This window comes from Epinephelus moara, chromosome 16 (assembly GCF_006386435.1).
Source record: "Epinephelus moara isolate mb chromosome 16, YSFRI_EMoa_1.0, whole genome shotgun sequence".
In the NCBI taxonomy this organism is placed as follows: domain Eukaryota; kingdom Metazoa; phylum Chordata; class Actinopteri; order Perciformes; family Serranidae; genus Epinephelus; species Epinephelus moara.
In genome coordinates, this window is record NC_065521.1 from 35,247,424 (window position 1) to 35,275,003 (window position 27,580).

The following is a 27,580-nucleotide window of genomic DNA, read 5'->3' on the forward strand; positions in this document are numbered from 1 at the left end:
TTGCTTTGCTGCATCCACTTTTTTTAACCCTGTGGATGCTCTGCGTAATTTCCCAGTTCAGCACAGCACAAAGAATAAAGTCTCTCACATCCTTGTGTGTCTGCAGCTCGCCTCTCCTCGTGTCTCATAATGACATTTTTAATCGAGCGACAGCAGGCACGACCAACGGACAACTTTCATTTTTACACATTTATGTATTTGTTCTGCTTAAGCTCGGCGGATTTGGCTTCATTAACAGAGCTGAGGAGGTCACAGGCTCTAGACAAACACTAAGCTACTGCTGACATTTCCTCTGCTTCTGTGAGAACCCCTGTAGTCTGCACACTGTGCTCGACAGTCGAGATGAGATGGTTATTACAACACGTGGAGCCTGGGAAAGAGAAAGAAATGCATTGACACGTTTTATTGAAGAGCATGGATACTAAATTACTTGTGGGGGCTGACTAATAAAACACAGCAGTGACTAAAATATCATGATGTGGCTCAACACAACAAGTCCACTTGTGTCCTTTTGGAGCAGGGAGACTCAACTTGTTTGGCCTGGGGGCCACTTTTGCAAAATAACAGGCGACCAGGGGCCCGTTAATAAACATACATTAATAATATTTATCAGTATTTATAATAAATGAATTGCCTGTTTTCAACCTTTCTGCGTCCTTTCTGAAGCTCTCATCTCTTTTTGCTGAGAGGCAAATCCAGCCGCAGCAGCCTCACAGTTTTGTTTCTACTATTTTAAGGACATTCTGGGCTTGGGTCAGATCCCTGTCAGGGTTGTCCAGGGGATCTTCTCTCTATTTTGATGTCTTTATGCGCTCTGGCACCTTATTTACATTCAAAGTACAAAAGAATTCCCAGTGTGAATCACTGTATTTTTATTGTGAGTTACAAAATGGTCGGCAGGCCATCCGGCAACCTATCACGGTCCAGTTTTGGCCCACGTGCTGTAAGCTGAGTTTCACCAACACAGTAAGGGGCCTAGTTTTCATCTCTTTGAATGGACTTCATATAAACAGTCCAAGTATTAAAACCAGTTGGGTCTCAGGGTTGTGCCATGTCATCTTGTTCAAGATAATACCGGTATAATTTTTAATACAATATGACAAATTCGTCTTGTTGACATATTGACGTCATACTGTTACCCAGTGCAACGACTAGCATGGCGGAGAGCGAAACTAGCGTCCTGAATGTTTTATGAACAGCCCCGGACTTCTCAGACTCTTTTAGCGACTTAACACTCAGCACAGCATCTCTTCCTAATGTAAACCCATGTGACGCTCGTGGAATATCGTTATTGCAAAAATACCCTGAAATATCGTGATATTATTTTAGGGCCACATCGCCCACTCCTAGTCGGGTCACATCAGGTTATCTGACCTGATTGTCTTTCTGTGTTACATTTTTCCACCTCTGACCAGAACAGAGAGTCTTTCAGACAGTATCACTGTCCTGCAGGGGGACACTCATGTGACATGTAAATTAACACTTATCAAGCAGGTATTATGTCATTCCAGGGTTGTAAACCTGACAGCACTGGGGGGGGGGCATATTTACAGCATGTCAATTACTCATAGAGCCATGTTACCCTTTGGGCTAAAGTGCAAAACAATGAGACTCATTAATGTAGGTCACTACAATCCTTCAGTCTTTACTGTGTTCTCAGTGTGGTGTTTAAATGCAGTATCATCAGTGATGCTATCATGAGGATCATTTCCACTGTTATCAGATCATCAATAGTAGATAAATGCCTCTGTAAAGCCACAGTCACCATCGACACGCAGGCAGGATTTTATTAAAAATGATGTGCTTTATACGTTACATTATACCACAGTGACGTTGATCCTGGAAATAGATTGAACACATTTAATGGGCCGCAGAGTGTTTACAAACCTGATCCAGATGGATGATACATATATGAGCAATCCAGTTATTTGCACTCACATGCGTAAACGACGGCTAAACAAAGCGTGTTTACGACAGTTAGTGCAATACCCTGAGTCTAATAAATCCCTGAACATGTTTTTTATTATCTCGCTTTCTATTAAAATTCTGATTTTTCTCTCATATGTCTGTGTTTTAGGTCTGCTGATTAAAAAAAAAATGTATCTGTTGATTATATTTTTAAAATAATGATTAATCGTTTGACCATGAGAGGTCAAAAAATAGTAAAAGCTGGCACGTTCAAATTGCTTGTTTCATCTGACCCACAGTCCAAACCGAAAAGATATTAAAAATATTAAGATTATATCAAGGAAGAGAAAATGAAAGGAGCAAATATTCTATTATATGAGAAGCTGGAAGCAGATAATATTTTAGCATTTCAATTGAAAAAATAAGCGATTAACTGATAATTAAAATAGTTATTAAGCTATTAAGTTATATATCAGCAAATGAAATATAGAAAAGCATCCAGATAGTAGCGAAATAATAAATCGGCAATCTATCTAGAGTCTTTAATCAGCAATTTAAATGTCTAAATCTTTGCGAGTTAGTTCTTAAATATTTAAGACATTCAATATTTTGCTGAAAGCCACTTAAAGTCTAGACTAAATATAAAAAATGCATATTATGTAACTGAATTGTGTATTCATTGTGCTACAAATGAAATGTTTTGAATGTTATTTCATTTCTTTATTCTAACAAAAATATCTTAAGTCAAAGTAGCATCTTTTAATTTGCAGTCAGTCAGCTGCAGTCAAATCGAAACTTCATATTCAGGTTTTTGGGAGCACGTAAACAAGAAAACAGTGAATCCTGTCTGTCTCAATAATTGGTTTCTTCCATCGTTCCAACACTTTATGTGTTTCCACTGATCCCCGGGGTTACTGAGTGTGCTGTCTCTCTCTGTGAGGGAACAACGGTTATTCTATTGTCACAAAAGAGTGACTAGATCTGCCTAGCAACGGGGCTTTAGTTATTAAGGCAGAAAAGTACAATTATTGTGTAGTATACAAATACTAAAGAACAGTATGGTGTCAGCTTCTGGCTGTTTTATTTGTTTTTGACTTCAAACCCACAACTCGCTTCATGTCCTGCCTCTTAATGAATAAGTGAGATAATTATGAGAAATTAATTGATGAATTCATAATAATAAAAATGTGCTTGCAGAGATCTTCCTCTAAATTCAGAGTTATATCTCCTTGGTTCTTTTAGTTGCAGTTTTGTTGAATTCTGGTCAATTTTCTGTAGGTCACAGGAGTTAATCCACCCAGCCTGCACTGAGGCTGTGAAAATATAAACTATATATTTTAATGTAAGCTTTTTTCCCCTCTGCATTGTGTTGCTCTGCTGTGTATCGTGTCACAACCCCTTGCATTTATCTTATGACCCCTTGGGAAGTTCAGACCACCAGGTTAGAAACCACTGCTATATGCATACAGCAAGATTTTTCTTACAGAGACTTCTGGCTCTGTCTGTCTTTGTCTGCATGCATCCTCATCAAGTTCACACATCCACAGAAGTGATAACTGTTACTGGCTAAAAAAAGAAACAACCACACTGTACAAAGGATTACTGTAGGAGCTCCATACAACTGTCACCCCTTCTCTCTGCCTCGCACTAAGAATAGAAACAACAAGGACATTAAGGGCATTATGTTCAAAAGTCAAAGTGAAAGGTGCCCTGATTTAAAAAAAAAAAAAAAAAAAAAAAAAATCCCAGTATGACGATATGAACTTAGTGTGTCAGTGGATGCAACAGTTCGGCTTTAGTCTGTAAAGTTCACTGACTCTTTATGATCAGTCAAAATATAGATGAGTCTAATGACAGAAAATTAATCTGTGATTCTTTTGATGGCCAATCATGTAAGTCATGAAGGGGGTTCACTTTTCTCACATTTCCAACGCTGAGTAATTAAGTCAATTAAGTCAAGAGAACAGTCAGCAGATTCATCGATGATGAAAGTTGTGGGTTACGGCCCTGAATTCATTAATCGATTAATTATTTGCGTTGCTGATTTTAGCTCCTCAGTGTGAGGATTTGCTGCTTTTCCAACAAAACAAGCAGCCTACAAACATTGTTGGGTTCTTTGCACATTGCATTCTTCTCTATTTTCTGACTCCACATAGTCCGATTGATTAATCAGTAAGTTGAGAAAATAATAAGCAGATCAATCAATTATAAAAAATATAAATAACCATTAATCACAGCCCTGAGATCTGCACAATAAACCTCTTACATTTACTTAACCAGCTGGAGCTGTTAGTTTTCTCTTTACGTTTAACTGAGCATTAGTGGTTTGTCGAGCTTGTTTGTGTCCCGAGGGATTTCCTAAATTATCACACATACTTTAATGATCTCACTGCGCCGAGTTCAGTGGAGCCCCCCTGGGGGGGCCACAGACCTCAGGGGTGGAACATCTCGGCCTTGTCGATACATACTGTAGCTTTTGTTGGGATGAAATGGAGGAGAGGGTAAAAGTTTATCCGTTGTTAGGGATCAAAAAAGGCTTTTTTAATGGTGTTTTTACATCAACACAGACTGAACTTCTACAGCGTCTTTGTCACTCTACATAGACTACTTATAAGGAGTCTGGTCTTTAGTCTCCAGGTTTGAGAGCTATAAAAGTTCTGCACACACATCTAATACTAATAATTCACTTGGCCAGCTTGTGTAGGCGCCAGTGGGCACAACAATGGATTATAGAGATCTCAGAGCCAGCTGGACTTGAACTTTTCTTTGCCCAACTTCACTTAATGTGCTATTTACAAAACACAGTTTGGAAATGTGACGTCAACTGCTAACTCAACGCATCTGCAACTACAGCAAACAAGACAGCTTGTTGTTTATCAGCTCGGTTTGAGCCTTCACCAGCCCCGAGGGCATCGGAAAACATAACCCTCAAAGAGTCAGAAACACTCTGCAGAAACACGCACAAAGCACTCCGCTGTACTGAGAGAGGACGCAGGGTGAGAGCTGACAAACACTGATCTGTATTTTTTTTTTTTTTACTTGCATGCTTTGGGCATTCCATGACGGTCCTACCAGGATACATTAACAAGAATGCCCCCATTTGCTATGCAGGCGAGAAGAATAGGCCACTTTGTCTCACAGTTAAGCAGCTAACGTGCTCTGTGGAACCTGCAGACGACAACTGTGATGCTAATGTGAGCAGCTACATCACAGCAACCTGTGGGCTTCTCCACCTCTCGTGTGTTGTCATGCTGTTGTGCAAAAAGATGGCATAAACACTGTGTCCTTAAATGATTAATGTTGTCTTAAAAATGACCATAAAAGCTTAGTTCAAAGTTTTTCAACAATGTGGTTTGCTGTGTTACACACTAAAAATGTACATCTGTGATAATTAAAAAAGCTAATAATAAACTACTGTGACTAAATCTACTTAGTAAATGTGCCATATGTACAACTTTATGAAATGACTGCACTGTATAATGTCACTTTTTTAAATTAAATATTACAGAATGTGCATTTCTCTCAGAAGTCCTGTCGTGTTAACTCACAAATTGCCCGAAAGGAGACATCTGTGTGGCATCTTTGTGTACGTCCTGATGGTCACGAGCTACCCTGACTGAATAATCCAAAAGAAACGTACATTTTGTACAGGGGCGAAGAGTACTTTGTTCTTTCCATGGCACCATAAATCCTTTGAAAAAGAAATCATTTTTTAACCCTTTTAGGAAGTTATCCTACATAAATTTCAAAGCAGTGTTTTTTTCCTCTTAAATATGCCGTGGAATGAAGGCAGTGGAGGCTAATTATGAGCATTCTTCACTGAATTAGCGTTCGGTGTGTGGTAAGGCTGTGCTCGCCTTTGTCTTGATCCCTAAACTGATCCCTTACTTATTCCCCGCAAGGTCAAAGGGTCACTTGGTTAATTAAGGGCCCAATCAGTCTTTAGATAAACTCATCTGAGCTTAATGTTTGCACTTTTTGAGGTCCAGCAGCTCTGCCTGGTACCCCTGAGCTTTTTGTGGACTCTTGCTAATCTACCCACAGACAGGGGAGTGGGTTAACCCAGCTCAACAGCGCCAAGCTGGAACGGCCTTTTCATTTGAGGACTTCAGTCAATGAAGAATGTCTGTAAGCTCTCGCCAAAGCGGAGAAATTACTCTAACTTGATGTATTGTACACAGGGGCGAGGGTTCGGGGGGTGGTGGGGGCGGGGGTGCCCTAAACCTCTCAAAGAGCTGCAGATTATGGAGAGTAAGTAATGTTTATGCTGCATGAGGAGGGCAATGTTTTCAATGGATATACTGTATTTGTCCTTCGCTGCTGGCCCATGCCACACACATCCAGGGTGATGAAAGTGTGGCTGAGCAAGTAACCATGAAATCTCCGGCTGTGTTGTGGATGGATTTAGATCAACAAAGATTACCCTATTGCCCACAGTTTATCAGTGCTTCTACTACACCTAGTGTGAGGTTATACAATTTAAACGATCCCTTAAATAAAGCTCCTTTTGTTTGCTGGGGCATCTAAACAACTTACGATCACGAACAGCTATGTCTGAGATAGCTTACTCCCCATGGAAGCCGCTTTTAGGTGACTAGAAGCTATTTGATATTCAATAAAAGCCAGATTTTTTGGCACCAAAAGAGCAGCTATATTATCGTCTATATGCAATATTTTATAACACCAATGCCTGAGATAATTTACTCCCCATGGAAACCGTTGTGACATGACTAGAAGCTATTTGATGTTTAATAAAAGTCAGATTTTTTGACACTAAAGGATCATAAATCTGTAGATATCATCATCTTGGAAAGTCAAATGCACAAACAAGATTATGTATTTGATTTCCTTAAGTGTTGCACACATTTTTAAAATGAAAAGACTTGCATCTATGACTGCGTAGCCTTTCAAAAATCAATGTAATGTGATAAACAAATGGAAATTGATGACAAAACCAAAAGCTTAATTTGCTTCTTTTGTTGATAAATGGAAAATGCAAAACTCAAGGAGAGGTAAATACATGCACACAAGAACATTCAGACACACAAACATTCCCATAGCCTTCACAATGATGTAAAAACTTCAAAAAAAGTACAAACAACAACTGAAACTGAGGCGACTCACTAAACTGCTTTGTCAGAAACACCTTAAAAAAGTCCTTAAAGTCTATAGATCATGCAAATCTCTCTCAATCACAATCGCACGTCTCGTTTCTTAAACTGTTACTCACTGAAATATATGAAATGTGCCAGAAAAAAACAACAGATGTGACCACAAAATGGAAATAACTCTGATACACATGTTCACCACCACACAACTCAGCAAAACACATTTCTATCGCTATGTTCTAAAAAAGATTACAAACTCTCGCAGAAGACAAACAGTAAAACTTACTTACTTTATCTGCTTGTTAAAATGATCCCTCAAATAAAAATGATCTCTGCTCGTACAGAAACAGTCTCCTGTCCCTCGGACTGCCAGGGAATCAAAGCTTGAAAAGATGTGAATCTAGCTGAGCAAATAGGATTAAAGATGGCTAAATCCAAATGGCTGGAAGCACAGCATGCATTAAAGAGGAATTCTCTCAGGAAAGATAATCCCCATATACGCATTTTAACACACTTCACTCACTCCTGTGTTTTTTTACACACAGTCATAGTAAAACCACGATTGCCTGACTGTCCACACGAGTCAATATAATCTATAAATACAGCACTGCCTGCACCATTCAGACTGCAACCGTGACACATGCAACTTCTAATTCCAGAGGTGGAAACTTTATACATACACTGTAATAACTTTGACAGCCTGCCAATCACACATGCTGCCATTTAACCCTCCTCTCCTCCTTCTGTCATGAGCTAGAGCCCTGTTTATTTACCTTGAGCACCTCCATTGGCACCTGGGCAGCAGGAGGCAAACTGGCTGGGACACTGACATTGATGGCGGGGCTCTGAGCTGCTGTGGTTTGTGGGTACTGGGAGGCCTGTTGTCTCTGCTGCTCCCGCCGCTCCTGCTCCTGAAGCTGCTCCCGCATCAGCTGCTGCCGCAGTAGGATGCGTGATGTCATGGCCGAGGAGCTCAGCGGGGGCTTGGAGGAGCCGTGCTGGTCCGACGGGCTGCTGCAGAGGGGAGAAAGATGCAGATGAATGAGCAGAGACAGAGAGAGATGTGAGGATAGTGAGGGAAAGCAAAGGGGGGATTGTAAAGATGAGGCGAAAAGACAGAGAGTGATAACAGAGAGAGGGTAGAGAGGGGTCAGACGAGGAAGGAGAGGTCAAGCAAAAGAGACGAGAGAGGAGGAAGATTAGAGAGCAGTAGAAGAAGATGAAGGGAGAACAGGTGGAGTAAAAGGTTAATATGAGGGTGACTGAGGGGGCAGAGATCAAAAGGAAAATCTTAACTGTACAGCTGCAACAATTAGATGATTAATTGATTCAAAAAGAAAATTAATTGACGTCTATTTAGGTAATCTGTTATTCATTTCAGTCATTTGTGTTGTTTAAGCAAACATCTGCAGGCTCAAGTCTCAAGTCTCTAAAATGTCATTTAAATTCCCACTAGGGTTGCAATGGAAATATGTATAAAAAGAGGAGATTCAACGTCCAGTTGCATTTTTTTCCCCCAATATCGTAGATAAGCAAATGTACACTGTATGATAACTGTCAACTTTTACATCATGATATACCTTAAAACTGGTACATCACTGCAACCCTAACCCTAGTAACTTGTTCCCACACACATCATGTTCCCACAAGATTTTTTCCCCCATATGATAAAGAATTTGTTCCCACAAGATAATAACTTGTTCCCACACGATAAGTATCTTGTGCGCACAAGTTTGTTCCCACACGCATCTTTGTGCACTATTATTTTGTGCCCACAAGATAAAAAAAATTGTTCCCATAAGATTATCATGTGCGCACAAGATAAATAAGTTGTTCTGACAAGATTGAAACTTGTTCCCACATATATCTTGTTTCCACAAGAATTTTTTTCCCCACAGGATAAGGAATTCATTCCCACAAAATTGTAACTTGTTCCCACAAGATTTTTCCCCCACATGATAAAGAATTTGTTCCCACAAAATTGTAACTTGTTCCCACATATATCTTGTTCCCACAAGACCCCCCCCACACACACATGATAAAGAATTAATTCCCACAAAATTGTAACTTGTTCCCACATATATCTTGTTCCCACAAGATTTCCCCCCCACGTGATAAAGAATTTGTTCCCGCAACATAATTATCTTGTGTACAAGAGAAATAAGTTGTTCCCACAAAATAATAACTTGTAACTATTTTGTGTGCACAAGATAATTATTTTGTTCCCACAAATGAAATAAATTGTTCCCACAGGATAACGTGTTCCTACAAGATTATTATCATGTGCGCACAAGTTTAAAAAAAAGTTGCTCCCACGAGATAGTAGCTTGTTCCCTCGTGTATCTTGCTCTGAAAAGATTTTTTCCCCCACATGATAAAAAATTTGTTCCCACAACATAATTGTCTTTTTTGCACAAGAGAAAAAAGTTGTTCCCAAAAGATAATTACTTGTAACTTACCACAGAATAACTATTTTGTGCGCACAAGATAATTTTTTTGTTCCCACAAGTTAAAGAATTTGGTGAATACATTGTGTGCAGAAGATAAAAAATTTCACCTTTCAGGACTTTAGGGTCTCGGTAAGTTTTGGACTGGTTTGACAAATAAGCTATCTGAAGATGTCACTTTCAAGGAAATTGTAAAAAGCATTTTTATTTATTTATATTTTATTTTAGTCCACAGATTAATCAAGAAAATAACTGCCAAATGAAAATAATTGTTAGTTGCAGCTCTACTTTGATGCAATTAGTTTTTCATTTTTTAGAAAGACAAAACTCCAAATGAAACCACTTCAGTGTCAAAGCAACAATCAAAATGCATTTTCAAAAACAATCTGATTATGATGATTTTGGGAAGCACAAAGCTCCCAGCAGCTCTCACAAAGCTTTTAACTTTAACAGAATTACACACAACAGAAAAGAGGAACAGGTTTCGTAAAAGGTTGCTTCAGTTTTCCCACTCTCTTAAATTTAGACGGCTACTCCCCAGACAGAGCCCTGCGGTCCTAAAATAGAGAGACTCTGCTGAAGCAGAAGTTGTCAGGATGAAGCCCTCATCCAGTGAGTGATCCTTTTGACAAAACTCAGTAAAACGTCTGGCCAATCCAGCTGTGCAGTAATCGCACTAATTAGCCAGCGGAGTCAAACACAGCTTCGGTCGACAGCGTATTCAGTGGGTGTTGAGCCCTCAACATACCATAATTCTCCCCCCAGTACTGCATATAATCTCATTGTCTGATACCACACCCACTGAGCACTGAGCACTGAGCACAAGGGCAAAAATGGGCTACAGTTTAATATAAAACCACGTTTTCTGACCAATATTAATAAGATTACACCCAACGCTTTAACATGAACTGTCTCATTCATGTCTGAAGACAATGCTGATGCAGATTAAACTGATAATTGATCCAGAATAAATCAATTAACAAGTAGATTAAATGACTGAATTACATCAGAACAAAGACTGTAGTTTGTTTTTTACTGCAGCAGTTTGGGTCTCTCAATCCGACAGCATGTTTCTTTGTACTTCACCCAGGACATAGAATCAGGTTTAGTGTTCATATGCATAATTCCTTTGTCTGTGTGACTCTGGGCGATTGTGTTTCCTTTCATCCCTTAAGTTTCAAACAAAAGTCAATGGATCTAATGTTAAAACACTGCCAGAGCTAAACTCCTTTGATTTCTTTCTTTCTTTCTGTAATCTGCTTCACTGTTGGAGTGTTTGAATTTCAAGACAACAGACGTTTTATTTCCTTTTCCCTGTCGTTTCCAGTTAGAATGAACATAAACAGCAAATTCCTTTCAAAATGTACAATTTAAAGAATGCAGATGATATTACTGTGAAATTATTTAAATACATTCCAATCAGCTTTACGATCTTTACCAAATTGCTTCTTAAATAGTGGCTACAGTAATGCAAATGTTTTTCAAATTTAACATACTGGAAAAATGTACTGGATACTGACTTCACATTGTCTTTTGATACCACTGTAACACACACACCACAAACTACACTCACATACATGCTGTGCATTAAGTAGTAGCAGTGGTGGAAAGTAACTAAGTACATTTAATCAAGTATTAGTTTGGAGGGGCTTGTACTTTACTTAAGTATTTCCATTCCGTGCTACTTTATACTTCTAGTCTACTCAATACTGAAGTTTTTACTCTGCAATATTTATCTGACAGCTTCTTTGCAGATTTATATTATTAAAGGGCAACTTTGCTATTTTTCAACCTGGACCCTGTTTTCCCATGTTTGTGTCTGAGCGACTAATGGAAACAACAATTTTTTGAAATTAGTTCAGTATTGAATGAGAGGGCTGCAGTCGGCAATAGTGAAACAGGCTGCAATGTAACCACTTGGGGCAATTGCACACCCTCAATTTATGTCCTTTAAAAGTGTTTGTTTTTGCCACAGTCAGGCTCAGATTATGATTTTAAGTGTCGAACAACAATATGGAAAGGATTCTTACAGAGATAGACCTTTGACTTAAAGAGTAAGTTGTTTGACCTGAAACAGCCCTGAAGTTGCCATCACCAAACCCACCAGACTCCATTTAAATAAACAGTAATTTTAGCCTGTATAGAGGCAGCATATTTTCACATCTAACTGGGTGAATAAGGTTTTATTTAAACCAAACCAGAGTTGGTGATTGTTGGAACAGTGGAAAGATGAACCAAAATGGCTTATGTGAGTTTTATTTTGTTTTTGTGGACTTTGAATGAAGTGTGTTTTTACAATGATAAAGTTAATGTTTATTTAAATGGAGTCTGGAGGCTTTAGCAATGGCAATTTTCAAGGTTGCTTCTGTAAAACAAAAAGGATCTTAATCTTCAACACAAAGATCTATCTCTGTAAGGATTCTTTCCATTATGTTGTCACACCTTATGTTGTGTTCACACCTAACACGATGCGAATTTCTATTTAGTTTAAATGCTAGAATATTTCGTGATGACTCGCTTCAATGTAATTCACACATGCAGATTGTTTTATTCGCACCTGGTGTGAACACAACATTAGAATATCAATCTGAGCTTGTCAGTGGCAAAAACAAGCACTTTTAGAGGCTGTAAACTGATGATGCACAATTGCCCCCAGTGAATACATTGCAGCCTGTTTCACTGCTGCCAGCTGCAGTGCTCTCACTGAATTCTGGACTAGTTTTAAAAATGTTGCTGCAATTAGTCATTTGGAAACAGAAACATGAGAAAATGGGGTCAAGGTTGAATAATATCGAAGTTGCCCTTTAATACTTGCCCTTTAAAACTAATAAATATAATTTTGGTAGTTCAAACACCACCAGCTGCAAAAGTATGATGCTTACACATTAATGCATCAATAGACTAATTATAATCCAATAATGACATACATATTATTCTGAAAAAATGAGTACTTTTACTTTTAGGTAACTGACATATTATTTCATGGCAATACATATGTATTGAGTAAAAAATTCAATTTATGCAAATGTTTGTGAGGAGGGAAATGCATTCAACATGTTTGACCTCAAGGACACACACACACAATGTGTTTTGGTGAGACAAACTGAACGTAAACATCACTTTTGTTTGTTTACAATAAAACTCCACAGGGCATCTTTAAGTGGGAACAAACTCCGCAGCCTGCATCTGTCCTCTGTTTGCACTTCAGGATGTGTCCCTATAATCAAGGTCGATAAAAGTGTCGTAAAAATATCAAAATGCAGTGTTTACACAGCTCACTGACGGACCATGCCTCCCAGTCTTTAAGATTCTGTTTTTACAGTCTTCGCACCCTCACAGGCAGTCTGAACAAAAACACCCTGTCCGTCACCTCAAACACAAAAACAACAACAACCTGGAGGCGTCGCAGCGCTTCAGGCACAAGAGAGGACACACCAGTTTCTGTTTCCACAGACACACACCTGTTGTTGTTCACCACATGGACCCCAGGGTCTCCAGTGAAATCCTTTAGTTAAAGCTCCAAAATCAGACAAAACTGATTTCCACACTGCCTCACAAAATTACAAATAATGTACATATAACACACAGAATCTGCTTTATCCAATGTCTCATGGACGTTGTACTGAGTTCAACGTACAAATATAAGAGAGCATTTTACTACCTGCATCTTGTCCTGTGCATCATTTTATACACACTTCTCTTGACATTTTCTTGACATTAACTCGCAAAATACTTGATTTTTACATTTTGAGAGTTAAAGAGAATACATTTAAAAAAGAACTGGGAAAAATGTAACATTTATACGAGACATGACACAGACTAAAAGAAAGCCTAACTTAAAGATACTTATTTTAATACTGAAACCATCCCAGACAACCATATATTGTCACTGTGTGTGTGTTTTATTTGGTTTGTGTATCGCACTGTATTATTTTTGTGTTACTGCGTTTGTATTGTTGATATATCTGTGAAAAACATAAAGTGGAAAAAAACCCTCAATTTTTAGGGCAGACACTGATATTTACAGAAATTAAAGCCTAACTTTCTGTAATGTTAAATCATGCTGGCAGCTCTGTGAGGCTGTAGTGATGCACAACGTTTGGCCTGCTGACCATTTTCTAATTTACAATAAAAACAAACTGATTCACTCTGGAAAATTTTCAAGTGCCAGGTGATGATCTGGGACCCCCTGACAGAGGTCTAGACTAATTATTCATACATTAATTATTACTGTTTGCTTATAAACTGGCCTCTCTTCTTCTGTCATTTTGCATAGTGGCCCCAGACAAAGCAGGTTGAGTGTCCCTGTATTAGCTGGTTTTGAGCTAAATGCTAACATTAGCATTCTCACTGGTTGTTTGTCTCTATGTGTCAGCCCTGAGACAGTCTGGCAACCTGTCCAGGGTGTATCCTGCCTCTCACCCAATGTCACCTGGGATAGGCTCCAGCTCCGCCGTGACCCCAAACAGGATAAGCGGTTACAGAAAATGAATGAATGAATGAACAATGGCAATAATAACATGCCGATGTTTAGCAGTTATGTAAGTGACGTGGGTGTGTAACTTTAGTGACAGCCATTACACCTGCTCAATCCCCCTCCAAGCTCCATTCTCTTTCTCATTTTTCCCAACCACAAGAACTCCCAGCTGCCTGAACAGCGCTGACTAGTGGAGGTACCTGATACCAGAACATCTTAACTTTACTATAAACACTATGTAAACAAGATGGGTGGCAGTGGCTCAGAGGTAGAGTGGGTTGTCCACCAATCAAAAGATCAGCGGTTTGATCCTGGGCTCCTCCAGGCTGCATGTCAACGTATCCTTGAGCAAGATACTGAACCCCAAATTGCTCCCGATGGCTTTTCCATCGGTGTGTGTGAGTGTGTTAAAACTGAGTAGCAGGTGGCACCTTGTATGGTAGCCTCAGCCACCAGTGTATGAATGTGTGTGTGAATGGGTGAATGTGACTCGTAGTGTAAAAAGCACTTTGAGTGGTCACTAGATGACTAGAAAGGCGCTATACAAATGCAGGTCCGTTTACATATAAATTAAATAGTATACTGAACCTAAGTTCTACTATTATATTTACATCACATAATTTCACTCTAATGTTTACCATATTTACCATTTGAGGTTAGCCTGTTAGCATGCTAACATTTGCTAACTAGCACCAAACTAAAAGTGCATCTAAAGGGAATGTTGTTAGCTTTGGATTTAATTGGTAACAAACCAAAGTATTGGTAAATAATTTTGACCTGCTGGTGGCGCTAGAGGAAAAGTCAGGGGATCATCAAAGTTATTGGGACTTATGGTGTGGAAACCATGGATGTCTGTACCGTAATTCATGGTGTGGCATGATTTACACTGAGCGGGACATTTTACAGTGGTGATATAAACTTGCTAGTGCTCTCTAGTGGACATAATATGTAATGGCACCCCTGTTTAAATTACCTCAAGCATATCTTTGTGTTTTTGTGCTGGAATTTCTTGTTACTTACCAGTGTCAATATATCAGTGATAAACCAATTAAATCAGCCATAAAGATGGATTGTTATTTTCTAAAATAAATGTCATACACTTTACAAACTAAACTCTGTTAAGTGTCTGAGGAGTTTAACTACACTTGAGTGATTACAGGAAGTTAATCTCATGATGTTTCCCAATAGAGGAGGAGGGTTTAATAGCAGAGATCTATTAGGAGTTGTAGCACCTCAGGATTTTCTTTAATACATTCCTGATTATTAGTTTGATTTATGTGTGTTTGTGTGTGTGAGTGTGTGCATGAATGACCAGAAGCCTTCCTCCAAAGCAAAGCTCCTCTCTCTTTCTCTCTCTGTTTCTTCCTTTCCACTGTTTGGTGGCTTTTTGCCAAACGGACCACTGAAACACATAAAAAGCTCTTTTGTCCTTTTTAACTTTTTCACTCTTGTGTGTGTGCACACACACCTCCTCTCATGTTTGTGTGTATCTCAAAGAAAAAAAAAAAAACACAATGGCTGTACAGTGCTGAAGAGCCCCACCCACCCAACTCATGATTCCTCTGATTCTGCACGACGCTGCTCCATCACTCCATTATTAGTCAAACAGTCAGAGCTGAGGCTTTGATGCAGGTTTTAATGACACACAGGAAACAGGGAAATTAAGTTGCACCCAGAGAGAAGAGAGGGAAAGCGGCAATGATGGTCTGATCAGTCACAACACTGAGCTGTAAAAGGAAAATAATGTGCAGAGCAGACACACTGCAGCTTAATATTACTGCTGGTAATTAACAGGAGCTAATAGCTCTGCCTAATGGACACTAATGGTATAACAACAACCTCATCTATAAACTAATGGCATTACATTCAGATTTTTTTTACTGTAACAAACATCTAAACTCCTTTTGTGATTATCTGTTTAAAAAGGTGTGTTATTTGTGAAAATCTTTATAGCTGCTCACTTCTGCTCAAACTAATAAAGTGCTTTCATGCCTGTGCTTGTTTGACAAACTAATTATTATGCTGATTATTAACCAGAACTAGTTTAAGATTAAACTGTTAAACACCCTGCACAGGGAGAAATCTGCTACAGCTCTGATGGTATACTTTCCACACACAGCCCTGTACACACTGTCCTTCATGTGTACACACAGGCCTAGCGTTGTACACACACAACAACAAACTCCAAAATCCTGCCTTCACACATGCCGGCATGCTCAGGCGCCATACTCACAAACTGTCAAATGAGCAGGGTCTGCACACTTGCACTCCTACGGCCTCCATATTTGTTTGTTTTTTCCTGAAGGTGCACCACCCGCCCTTGGAGAGCAATGAAAGTCATGCTGGTGGTGCAGCGCTGAAAGTGTGTCAGAGGGGGGAGGCTCCGGGGCCCGGCCTGGAATCTCCAATCGCCACACAGAGTCCCAGGCAGAGGACCAGCCCCGTTCAGAGGAGAGGGCAAGCGCCCACTGTGAACACGCTGCCCATCAACACGCTGCCTAAAAACCACACAGATACTGTTTCACTTGGAGACATGCGTTGTCACTGCCCAGTGGACGTCCTGTAACCAACCTTAGTCACTGCATGTGCCTCCAAAATGTCAACATCTCATGAGCTAACAAAAACAGGCCTGTTTTTATCTGTGTGAGGATACACTGCTCAGATAATCTAACTGGTTTTCAAATGGTTTACCCACTGAAAAATGTGTTTTGCTTTTTGTTACTTCACCTGGATGTTTGAGCTTCACTGTGCAGACTGATGTACGTGCAGTATGAGATTTTGTATCTGCTGAGGAGGGGGACGTTTCTCTGAGCTCACCTTAAATCTCACGTTAAAGACATGTAAGTATGATTTGTGATCATGGGCCGGGGTGCAACTTACACAGATGTGATGTGGAGCACATATACTTACAACAGACTTTTATTGTGCTTGTGTCTCGCAGTTACACTTATAAAATGAGAAGTATTTGCATATTAATAGATTCTGGATTTTTCTATGACTAAGAAGAAGTAGATCTTTTTGTGGAAAAACCATATCAGACATAAATTATTATTCAGTATTCTTGTGTCATAAAAAGATCTGGAGGGGATCTTAAATAGGGATGGGAATTAGTAAGATTTCATGGATAGCAATGTCCCTATTGATTCTGCTTATTGACCCTGATTCTTTATTGTTTCCCTCATTGATTCTGATCAATTTTCCGTGCGGAAAAAAAGTAGACCCACTGTCCACAGCTTTTCAGCATCAATGCAGCTGCTGTATTATCTCTCTGAGTCTGAACACTGTGTAAAAGAAATGAGAGAATATTTGTACAGGGTTAGTTTTCGTTCTGGTTTTCTTAGTCAAAGAAAAAAATTGCAAAGTCTGCCTGTGTGACGTTATTATAACAGGATATTTGCCCTCAGTAACGGACGTGCTGCTTGGTTGGGATGCAGTGGCACATTCCTTGAATTTTAGCCCGTGTTGCAAAGAACACAGGTGTTTCCACCTTACTTGAAAGGATCATTTTACAGATATTACAAGCAGCCTTTACTACCAAAAAAATCTGTCTGGAGCCTGATCTGTCTAACCCTAACCCTAACCCTAACCCTAACACTAACCAATACATATTTGTGCCTTGTAGTATAAACATTCCTAATAGGTCTGGATGAGCATTCATTGTTTTCTTTTACATCAAAGTAGCTCTCTGCAGTGGGCTTTTTATGATTATCTGGTACATAAACTTTGCAGCATTAGTGGTGAAAGCAAACAGATCTCTCCACTCACAATGAAATTCTCTGTTTTCCTCCGAGACGTTTCCTTTTTTGGATTTGGAATCAATAGCTAGCCTCACTAAGGAGACTCAAGACCATTGTCTTTGAGACCATTGTTATTGAGATTTGGCAAATTTTAGGAAAAGTCTTCAGGCTGTATATACGCATGACGCACATAGTTGACGAGATGTTAAAACATTTTTTTTATTCTGTGTGTAGGCTACACATTTATACAACTGGAAAATGTAAGAATCACTTCAGAGCTACAGAGCTTAACGCTCATTAATCACGTTCCGTGGTGCCCTTTGACCCGGTGCATCATTGCAGGCCACAGTGGCTTTGCCACATGATGAAGGCAGACGAGACAACGCTGCTCGGCCCCGTGAACATTTACAATTAAAAAATGCCCAGATGGAACTTTTGATAGGAGCACCATTCTCTAAAATTTCTGCAGTCAGGAATTTTCGTACCATCGGCGAACTTCAAACCTGAAATATCACCTCAACGCAAAGCATTTAGCAGTGAACCCGGAGGTTCGAGCTAGCACAGCCTCTGATGCTAACGCTAGCAGCCAGCCTTGTCGAGCCACACTCGACCAGGCGTTCGTCTACGTGTGACCGACTGACTAACTCCCTTGCAAAATGGATTACAACTGGTTGGTTTCGGTGGTAGAGGACAGGGGGACAATTGTGTCCAGCAGCATATCCAGCAGCTTTACTACAACACAGCTGCCAAAATTCATTTGAATTGAATTTTTTAAATACTCTCACAGCAAAAACTGATGTACGCGATTAATTTAGATTAATTAATCACAGAGCATGTAATTAATTAGATAATTTATTTTATTGCTTGACAGCCCAAGTTAAAAATAAAAAATAAAGAGCCACATGTGGCTCCTGAGCCGCAGGTTTCCTACCCCTGCTTTAGACCGTTTCTTCCTCTCCACCATGACTCCATGACTCTCGTCTTGTTGCAAGTTAACAGCAGTGTAGATGCTGGGACTGACATCATCAACTGTCAGAAACATGCCGGTACTGATAAAAGGAATTGATAAGCTCGGAAGCGTACGATTACGATGGATCGGACAACTTGGAAGATTTTCTCAAGTGAAACTGGTTTTCAATTCCCATCCTAAATCTTAATTAAAGACTTTTTCTCAGCCTGTTAAGAAACCGTAAATTCTTCAGTATATTTGAAAAGTTAAAAATCAACTGCATGACTTTCACTGGACAGCAATGTGTTGCCCATTATAATATTGAAACTGCTATCTATAAGTATGTCACATTCCTCTGCAGGTAGAGAAAATACTTTAACTTTTGGGAAAAATCAAAACTCAAACATGCACTTTCAAACAGTTACAGTAACATGCTCACTTTTAGATTAATGGTTAAAAACACAACTTAAGCACACTTTGTGCAAACTCTTATTGATTTAAATACCTACACATTAAGAATCTATCCAGAAAAATTATACCCCACATCACAACCACTGAGATCCACACACATAAAAGGTAATTTCAGTCCTCATCCATTCTCCCACCAGGGGATGCTCTTTCATCAATTAGCTCAGGGCACTTTATCTGACTCTTGTTACCTCTGTAATTGCGCATGGTGAAAACAAAGTGGGACCACACGGTGACTTATGAATATCACAGAGCTATTAACGGAGTGAGAAAGGTCTAACTAGCAAGATTTCACGTCAGACTGAAGCCAAGAAACAGCGCTGCAAAAACACCATCCTGCAACAAGCTGCTTGTGACGATCCTTTTGTTTGTCTCCATCAGACTGCAGGTGCCTTGTTCACTGAGCACATCAGGCCCTCCTGGCAGACTCCACGACCTCTCAGCTGGAACACAGCTCGGTGATTATGACCCTACATGACAGTACATTGATCCACTCACACTCCCCTGCTGATCACAACACCCCAGCGTGCTGCAGCTGGCGTCACTCCCCAGGAGACAGTTACTAGCAAGGAAATCAGTGATAATGGGAAGCATCTGGATGCAAGGGTGAAGTCTAGACAATCAGTTATGTCGGCTTTACAACCAGGAAGACAGGAAAACAACTGAACAAACAACTACAACTAGCTGAACTGAGTAAACTATTCCGGGTAGACGCTCTGGATTTACACATGTGAGATCTGCATAAACAAACCAACACAGCATATTATCAAAATAAAAAAACGCACAATGCTAAACCTTGTATCTAGAGTTGATTAATCAAGTAGTTGACTGACAGAAAATCAATTTCACTATTTTTTTTTTCCATTATTTATTAAATTCAGTAAGTATTTTGGGGATTTTGACCGGATGTCTTCATCAAAATGTGGTCCACGTTTTTCACAAAATGTCACATTTTATACAGTTAGAGAAAATGATCTGCAGATTAATCAAGAATGAAATTTATTGAGTAATGATATTGTAAGCTGCAGCCATACATACATGCAAAACATGCGTTTGTGTAGTGCAACGTAATCTTTTTGATTACTGGTTTAAAATGTCAGAAAATGGTAAAAAAAAATGCTCATCACAACTTCCTAAAACCAAAGGTGATATTTTTAAATGTCTTGTTTTCTCCCATAAAGGGTCAAACATTAAACTATAGAAATGAACAATGCAGCATAAAATTCAAAATTCTTCTGTTAAACCTGCTCCTCTGGTACATTAACCCCTGTCACTTAAACCTACAGTGCCTGGCGACATGGGCAGATTATCAGACACTGGGCCCCTGGGCACAGACATACAAATATCCCCCATGGGAAAAAGTCACACAGACTTTTTAGTGGTTTAGCATCTGTTTTGTTGTTTTGCATCTCCTTGTAGTTGTTATGCATCATTTTGTGCCTCTTTGTCGTCACTCTTTGAGGTAATTTTGTGTCTTTTTTAGTCATGTTTTGTCTCTCTTTTGTTTGTTTTGTGTCTGTAGTCGATTTGTCTCTCTTTATGGTTGTTTTTCATCTATTTCAGGCCATTCTGTGTCTCTTTGAGGTCAGTTTGTCTTTGGGTGTTTCACTGTGGTTGTTTTGTGTCACCTTGTAGTTATGTGTCTCTTTGTGTTTTTTTTATGTTTTTTGTCCTTTGAAGACTTTTTCTTCTTTTTGTAGTCAAACTTTTTTCCTGTGGTTTTGTGTCTCTTTGTAGTCGATTTGTGTCTCTTTGTGTTTGTTTTGTCTCTTTGTAGTCTTTCGTGTCTCTGAAGTATTTTTTGTCTCTCTTTGTGGTTGTTTGTTGTCTGTTTGAGGTCAGTCTGTCTTTCTTTGAGGTAATTATGTGTCTTTTTGGTCATTCTGTGTTTCATTGTGGTTGTTTTGTGTCTCTTTGTGGTTGTTTTATGTCTCTTTGTCATTGTTTATGTCTGTGAGGTAATTCATTGTACTTTGAAGACTTTTTCTTCTTTTTTGTAGTCATACTTTTTTCCCTGTGGTTTTGTGTCTCTTTGTAGTCGATTTGTCCCTGTAGACATTCTGTGTCTCCTTGTGGTTGATTGGTGTCTCTTTGTGTGTTCGTTTTGTCTCTTTGTGGTTGTTAATGTCTCCAAAGTAATTTTTTTAGTGTCTCTTGGTAGTTGTTTTGTGTCACCTTAGAGTCGTTATGCATCTCTTTGTGGTTGTTGTTTGTCTCTTTCTAGTTGTTTGTGTCTCTGAGGTGATTTTTTTGTTCTTTATAGACATTGTGCTTCTATTTGTTGTCATTCTTTCTTTCCATGTGGTTGTTTTGTGTCTCTTTGTCATCGATTTGTTTCTCTTCATAGACATTCTGTGTCTCCTTGTGTTTGTTTTGTCTCTTTGTAGTTGGTCTGTGTTTGTTTGTAGGGTCATTTTGTGTCTCTTGAGGTTGTTTTGTGTCACCATGTGGTCGTTTTATGTCTCTTGTAGTTGTTTATGTCTGAAGTTTTTGACCTTTCGAGTCATATTGTGTCTCTTTGAGGTCGATTGGTGTGTCTTTGTGGTCATTTCATGTTTCTCTGCAGTTTGCATCTCTGTGTGGTCTTTTAGTGTCTCTTTGTGGTTGTTTTTAATCTCTCTTTGGTCGATGTGTGTTAATTTGAGTGACATGAAACTCTGAGCCCCTGGGCTTGTGCTCGGTAGGCCCGTTCAGTAATTCATCCATGCCTAACTATGCTGCTTATCCATAATCCACTTTTGCTATGTTGTCAAACAGGAACCTTTAAAACATTCAACCTTTTCATTTAAAAACTGTTAATAAATGTCAAAAATGAAACTGGTATAAACTCTAACTGGTGTAAACCCTGTCTCTGCAAATGAACACTGCTGCCATGAGATTCACAGCTTCAGATGCAAGAGCTAAACAAAACAGGGTACGCTGTTAAAGCATCCCAAGAGATAATCAGGTTCTTTCCAGGAAGCAAGGACCAGTTGGGATAACTTGAACTTGCCGGGTCCTATTTCTGTAATCACGTTCCATGACCTTCATAATTCCCTGTTCATCAGGACGGCCCGCTCTCGCTCCCGCTCCCCTCTCCTCTCCTCCCTCTGTGCCTCAACACGGAGCATCTGAGGACAGTGAGGAGGAGGATTTCATACAGCACATACGTTCCTACAGCAGGGTGAGTGAGTCCATAAGGTTTTCAGGTTTATGCAAATGAGGACGTTGTAAAAACATAATCATGCAGCTTTTTCCTGTCACACTGAAGGCTGATTTGTCCTCAATTTTCCTTGGAGGTGACAATAACAATCAACACATCCTCATACTGTAAAGGAGAACAGTCACAGCTGAAAAACATCACTCAGCTCCGATTTTAACACACAATAACCATGAGAAAATGACCAAAGTTCATCTGAAAGGGTTTTATAGAGCTGTGACGCCGCCAACAGGGTCAGCAGAAAAGTATTTATATGTAACTGAATTGTTAAAAACTAAACCCTTCCTCGGTCGTATCATTGTCACCCATGCTTTTACTTGTGTAGCTTCCTGTAGCTAACAGTGGTCAGGTGGTCTGTTGGATCACAGGTGTGAGGGGGCGTGGCCTGGAGCACAAAGGACAGAGAAATGTTTGGGGTGGAAAGAAGGGCTTTTGGAGGTAGACAGAGGAGTTATGAAAGATCCTGGCAGCTTAGAGGGAGATGGAAGAGGACACTCAGCTTTTTTTTTTATGGTGGTATCTTATCCAAGGAATTCTGTGAGATGTGAGGACCATAACAACTGAGCACAGGACTGCAGAGCAACTCTAGGCCGGACTACTTATTCCCAGTCCTGTGTGTGGTGAGTTTGATTCTTTTGAGGGGTATTTGCAATGTGTTGCTGTTTCAATTTATATTTTTTGCATTTTGAAGGAAGGACATATATTCCATTTTTGGTTTTTGGACATTTTGGTTGGACTATGCAGACTCTATAAGGAGGATTTTTCTGAGTTGGACTAAACTTGTGGACGTTGCAGTTATTTATGGGGGTTGTTTTCATTTAGTGCCGAGTATTGATTTTTTAAATCATATAAATTATTTATATGATAAATACAAATTAAACTTTAGTTAGCCTACTACATTTTTCAGTCCACTAAATACAATTTGCTGCTACAAAAAATGGCTCAAGTGAGATGAACAGACTGAAAACTTTATCTTATTAGATAAAACAGATTTTTACACAATTTACAGTTGAAAAGGGTAATATATATTGCAATATTTCTTATTGTGATACTCAGCATATTGCAACATATTTAGAATCGCAATAATATTGTATCTTGACTGAAGTATCTTGATTCCTACTCCTATTTACACACATTAAGTAGGTTCCTTTGTCACTGCAGGAGGACTTTAAAGGTGCCAGATTTTAATAAATGGATCACAGTAACTCTCAAACTGGAACTAGGCCTAAAACTTTAGCTGACTGTTCCAGAGCTGTTGACTAATATTGTTATTTTTTAACTGCTGAACAGTGGAGGATGTGCAAGCTGTCTTTTCATGCAGAAAGCAATGGCCCATGTACTCATACAGTCACAATATTTAAGAGATGACAGCAAGACGGTTCCAGGTTTGAGTCCGCCAGCCAGCTGAGGCCCTTCTGTGTGGAGTTTGTTGTCCCTGTGTCAGCGTGGGTTTTCTCTGGGGTCTTTGGCTTCCTCCCACAGTCTAAACACACGCAGGTTATTGGACTCTAAATTGCCCGTAGGTGTGAATGTGAGTGTGAATGCTTGTCTGTCTCTATGTGTCAGCCCTGTGATAGTCTGGCGACCTGTCCAGGGTGTACCCTGATTCTTTCCAAGTGTCAGCTGGGATAGACTCCAGCCACCCCCCACCCCCCGACCCCCATGACCGTGTAGCAGGATAAGCTATTACGGAGAATGAATGAACATTTTTTAAAGCAAAAATGACACAAATGAGCTGGTCTCAGCTGTCAAATAAGATAAGATTGATCTTTATTGTCTCTCAAGAGAAATTCATCTTGGGCATATCAAAAAAAAGTACCGGCGTCTCACATCAATGTGTCTGGAGCTGCTGCTTTTCTTCATCATACATGAAACTAACTGAGTGTCTTTGAGGTTCTGGTGGTCAAAACAAGCTACCTGCCAAAAAAGAAGTGCTGTTTTAAGTGTTGTGGCAGTCTCCACTGGTCACCAACAGAGGCTGACAAAGATCACATTTTCCTAATATTAATACTCCTGACGCAAGATAAAAAAAATCCAAAGTTTGTGAGAATTTCCAAGTGCAGAAATGCAAAACCTATACATGTGCTTTAAAAAGCCACAGAGGAGGTTACGATGCAGCAAAGCGATCATGTCTGCAGAACAAGTTGTTAACTGCAGCCACGACACCTGTCTGTGTCATTAAGCTCTTCGGTCCGTCTTAAGATCATGTACGAAACCCTTCGGCCTCTCAGGCATCTCTGTCTAGGATTCCCCACGGGAACAAGCTGCTCCCAGTACCAACTTTCATAACTGTCCACCTCTGACTCCGCCTCCTGTCACAGGCAGATTTAAATGTACCGCTAATTATATTCTTTTTATAACAAACAAATCTTGACACAGCTTTACAGCCAATCTGCAACACTCTTTAAAGATACACTAACAATGTATTTGATGTGCAATAAGTTCAACACTTTATATAAGTGGTAAGTCTTTTACCAAGCCAGCCATATTGAAATGAAATATATGTTTCACCTCAATACTCTCTAAATACAGGCTGTATATACTGTATGTGTAGCAAGCAACCTAAAGTTTTCACCTCACTACCATCACTTTCATTGCTGTATGGACCAGGTTGTTTGTGATTTTAGCCTAAAGCTACAGTGGGTAACTTGACCCAAGAAAGATAATTTGTGAAATAATCAGGCTCCTCTGGCTCCTCCTAATGGCATCTGCAAGAATCCACCGCGCCTGAATAAAAACAACCAATCACACCCAGGAGGAGTCTCTAACGCAGCATTTTCACTGCTGGTTGCTGTTGCTCAGCCAGTGTTTTTGCAAAGCTCCTCCTGAAGCCATGCACTGAAGATATTGAGCTTGGCTGAGAGCACACTCCTCCTGACTCTGATTGGTTGTTTTGTTCAGGCACAGGGGATACTTCAAATGTCATTAACAGCACGAGGAGGAAGAGGAACATGATTTTTCCACAGATTGTTCGTCTCATGTTCATATGAAGACTTCTCAGTAAGATGACCTATTCATGTTGATTTCTTTTGGTTGCATGATCATGAAAATGTTTTGTTTTGTTTCAGAAAGGAACCTTTTTTAATGGCGGAATTTCTTTGCCAGGCCTGGGATAGAAGGCAGAGTATTCTGTTTCCACACTGAGAAGTTAGACAACATGTACTTTGGGTTGTTACTGCAGCCTGCTTGTAATGGTGTCTTGTAAACCCATGAGGGTTGGGCATATGTAAGTGTGCGTGACACAAATAAAAAAATCAACCAACCAATCAACTGATGCACTACAGTCAGGATATAGTGATAGTTTTAGCAAATATGACAAAATGTTTTTTTATTATAAGAGTTACCTCCTGTAGCTTTGACTGATTGAACTATCAAACCAAGCTGAGATACTGTGACGTGATATACTCTCTGTCACAGCATGATAAAATAACATTATTACTCTCTGTCCGACCCCAAACACACTGAGTCTGCCCCACAAAGTAAAGCCGGTCATATTCAACAAAGTAAAAAGTCACAGGTTTGATTCCGGCCTTGGGACCTTGTTGTATGTCACAGTCACACCAACCCATTCTCATTCCTAACATGTCAAATACCAGCGCTTTGTCAGTGATCTCAGCGTCAAATACTGACACACAGAGGTACCTTTTGCCGCAGTATGATACGCACCAGGTGGCAGCAGTTGCTGACCCAGTGCACATGTCAAAAACTGCTGTTTTATCAGTGGACATCCGCATGAGATACTGACCCATAAAAACACAGCATTATAAAACACTGTGTGGCGGCAATTTGTAATACCCCCGGAAACTACATAGTATAAAGAGTGAGAAATTCTATATAGGGTGGATGGGTCTAATAAAAAATCTAGGTTCTCACCCAGGAAGCCCGCTGTTCATTTCATGTGTGAAACCGAAAGTCAGTGGAATTATTTCAATAACAACGTGATGTATGTCACATGATGTCACATGACCCTAGTTACAGCTGTAGTTATTTTAAGCCACGCAATGATGTTTTTTTTCTAAACCTAACTACCTACTTTTGTTGCCTAAACCTGAGGAAATAAGTGCTTTATATACACTGTACGTTTATTTAATTTGAACAGACACAATGCATGTAACAAAGGCAAATTGCAGCTCCAGAGGTGCATGCGGCTTTTTAGACCCTCTCCAGTGGCTCACTGTGGCTGACATAAATTTATCTGGAAATGAATAACAGTTATTTTTCAACATCCACATTTTCATTTGTCATGGTTGTAGACCTAAAGTGATTATTGCATTGTACAACTGTAAAAATGTGCAGCCTATACGTCGTTTTCTCAACTAAAATGTGCATCATACGTCTACAACCTGATGCCTTTTCCTCTAAATTTTACTGAACTTCAGTAGCGGTAGTCTCTCCTACAAGGCTAGCTGTGGATTCCAAATCCAAAAAAGGAAAAAGTCTTGAAGGAAACTAGAGGATTTAATAGCATGTGGACAGATTCATTTGCTTTCACCACCAATGCTGCAAAGTTAAAGTGCTAAATAATTATAAATAGCCCATAAAATGCCATAAAAAAAACCCCTCTAAGATAATATCTGGATTTATAGGAACATTTTGAAAAATATCCAGCTTCTGTCACAGTTAGACCCACGCTTTAGAGAGCACAACTAAGACTTCAGCTTCAGTTTGACTCTGCATGCCAAGTACAGCTGCAAATAATGATCCCCCAACTCTCAGTTTCAGATATAACACATCCACTGCTAAATTTATACCGCTTATTTACACTGCATAGAAGACAAGTTTCACCGTCTGTCTCACGTCTATGTTAGGAACAAAAAGTCTGGCACATCGTCTGCAGCCGTCTGAGCGCTCTGTCAAACGGATAAGACAGCAAGAAAACAAAATAATCTTTTGAAAGCTAAAATGACATTTTGTCACACTTAATATTTTAAATTTAGAAACAGCAGGGGTGGACATCATACACCTCAATAATCAATCAAAGTTAATTATATCCATTTTGCGCAACCAACGTCTCACAGCACAGTCATCATGTCTATTATTATGCATCCTCATGTGATGGGAAGAGGAAGTGGGATACCTTCAATCGAAAAACAACTGTTCAGACAACTTCACATATTCCAAAGGAAATGACATGAAATAATCTGTGATACTTCACGTCTGCTGAGGCCGACCGTCACTACTGCTCCGCCAGCAGCAGCAACACAACAGCTCAGATTCAGCCCTTGTATGTGTAACAGTATAATGACATTTCGCTAATGAACAAATGAGTTTAAAAAATGCAGAAGTG

The 27,580-nt window shown here is 39.5% G+C and overlaps 2 protein-coding genes across 4 annotated transcripts in view; one reads left to right on the forward strand and one right to left on the reverse strand.

The window, feature by feature from the left end:
• Positions 1-27,580, reverse strand: part of LOC126402909 (microphthalmia-associated transcription factor-like) — a 48,378-nt gene that overhangs the window by 16,413 nt on the left and 4,385 nt on the right. For 2 of the 3 annotated variants that reach the window (XM_050065248.1, XM_050065249.1), the window contains exon 2: positions 7,790-8,030. In XM_050065248.1, the coding sequence (XP_049921205.1) occupies positions 7,790-8,030 (241 nt within the window). Of the gene's footprint in view, positions 1-7,789; positions 8,031-16,173; positions 16,293-27,580 lie in introns of those variants that run through there. The other variant, XM_050065250.1, reaches the window with a different exon arrangement.
• The window catches only part of frmd4bb (FERM domain containing 4Bb), a 57,366-nt gene continuing 52,550 nt past the window's right edge, over positions 22,765-27,580 (forward strand). Inside the window, exon 1 of the mRNA XM_050065240.1 lies at positions 22,765-22,913. The gene's annotated coding sequence lies outside the window, so the exon portion shown is untranslated. The remainder of the gene's footprint in view (positions 22,914-27,580) is intronic.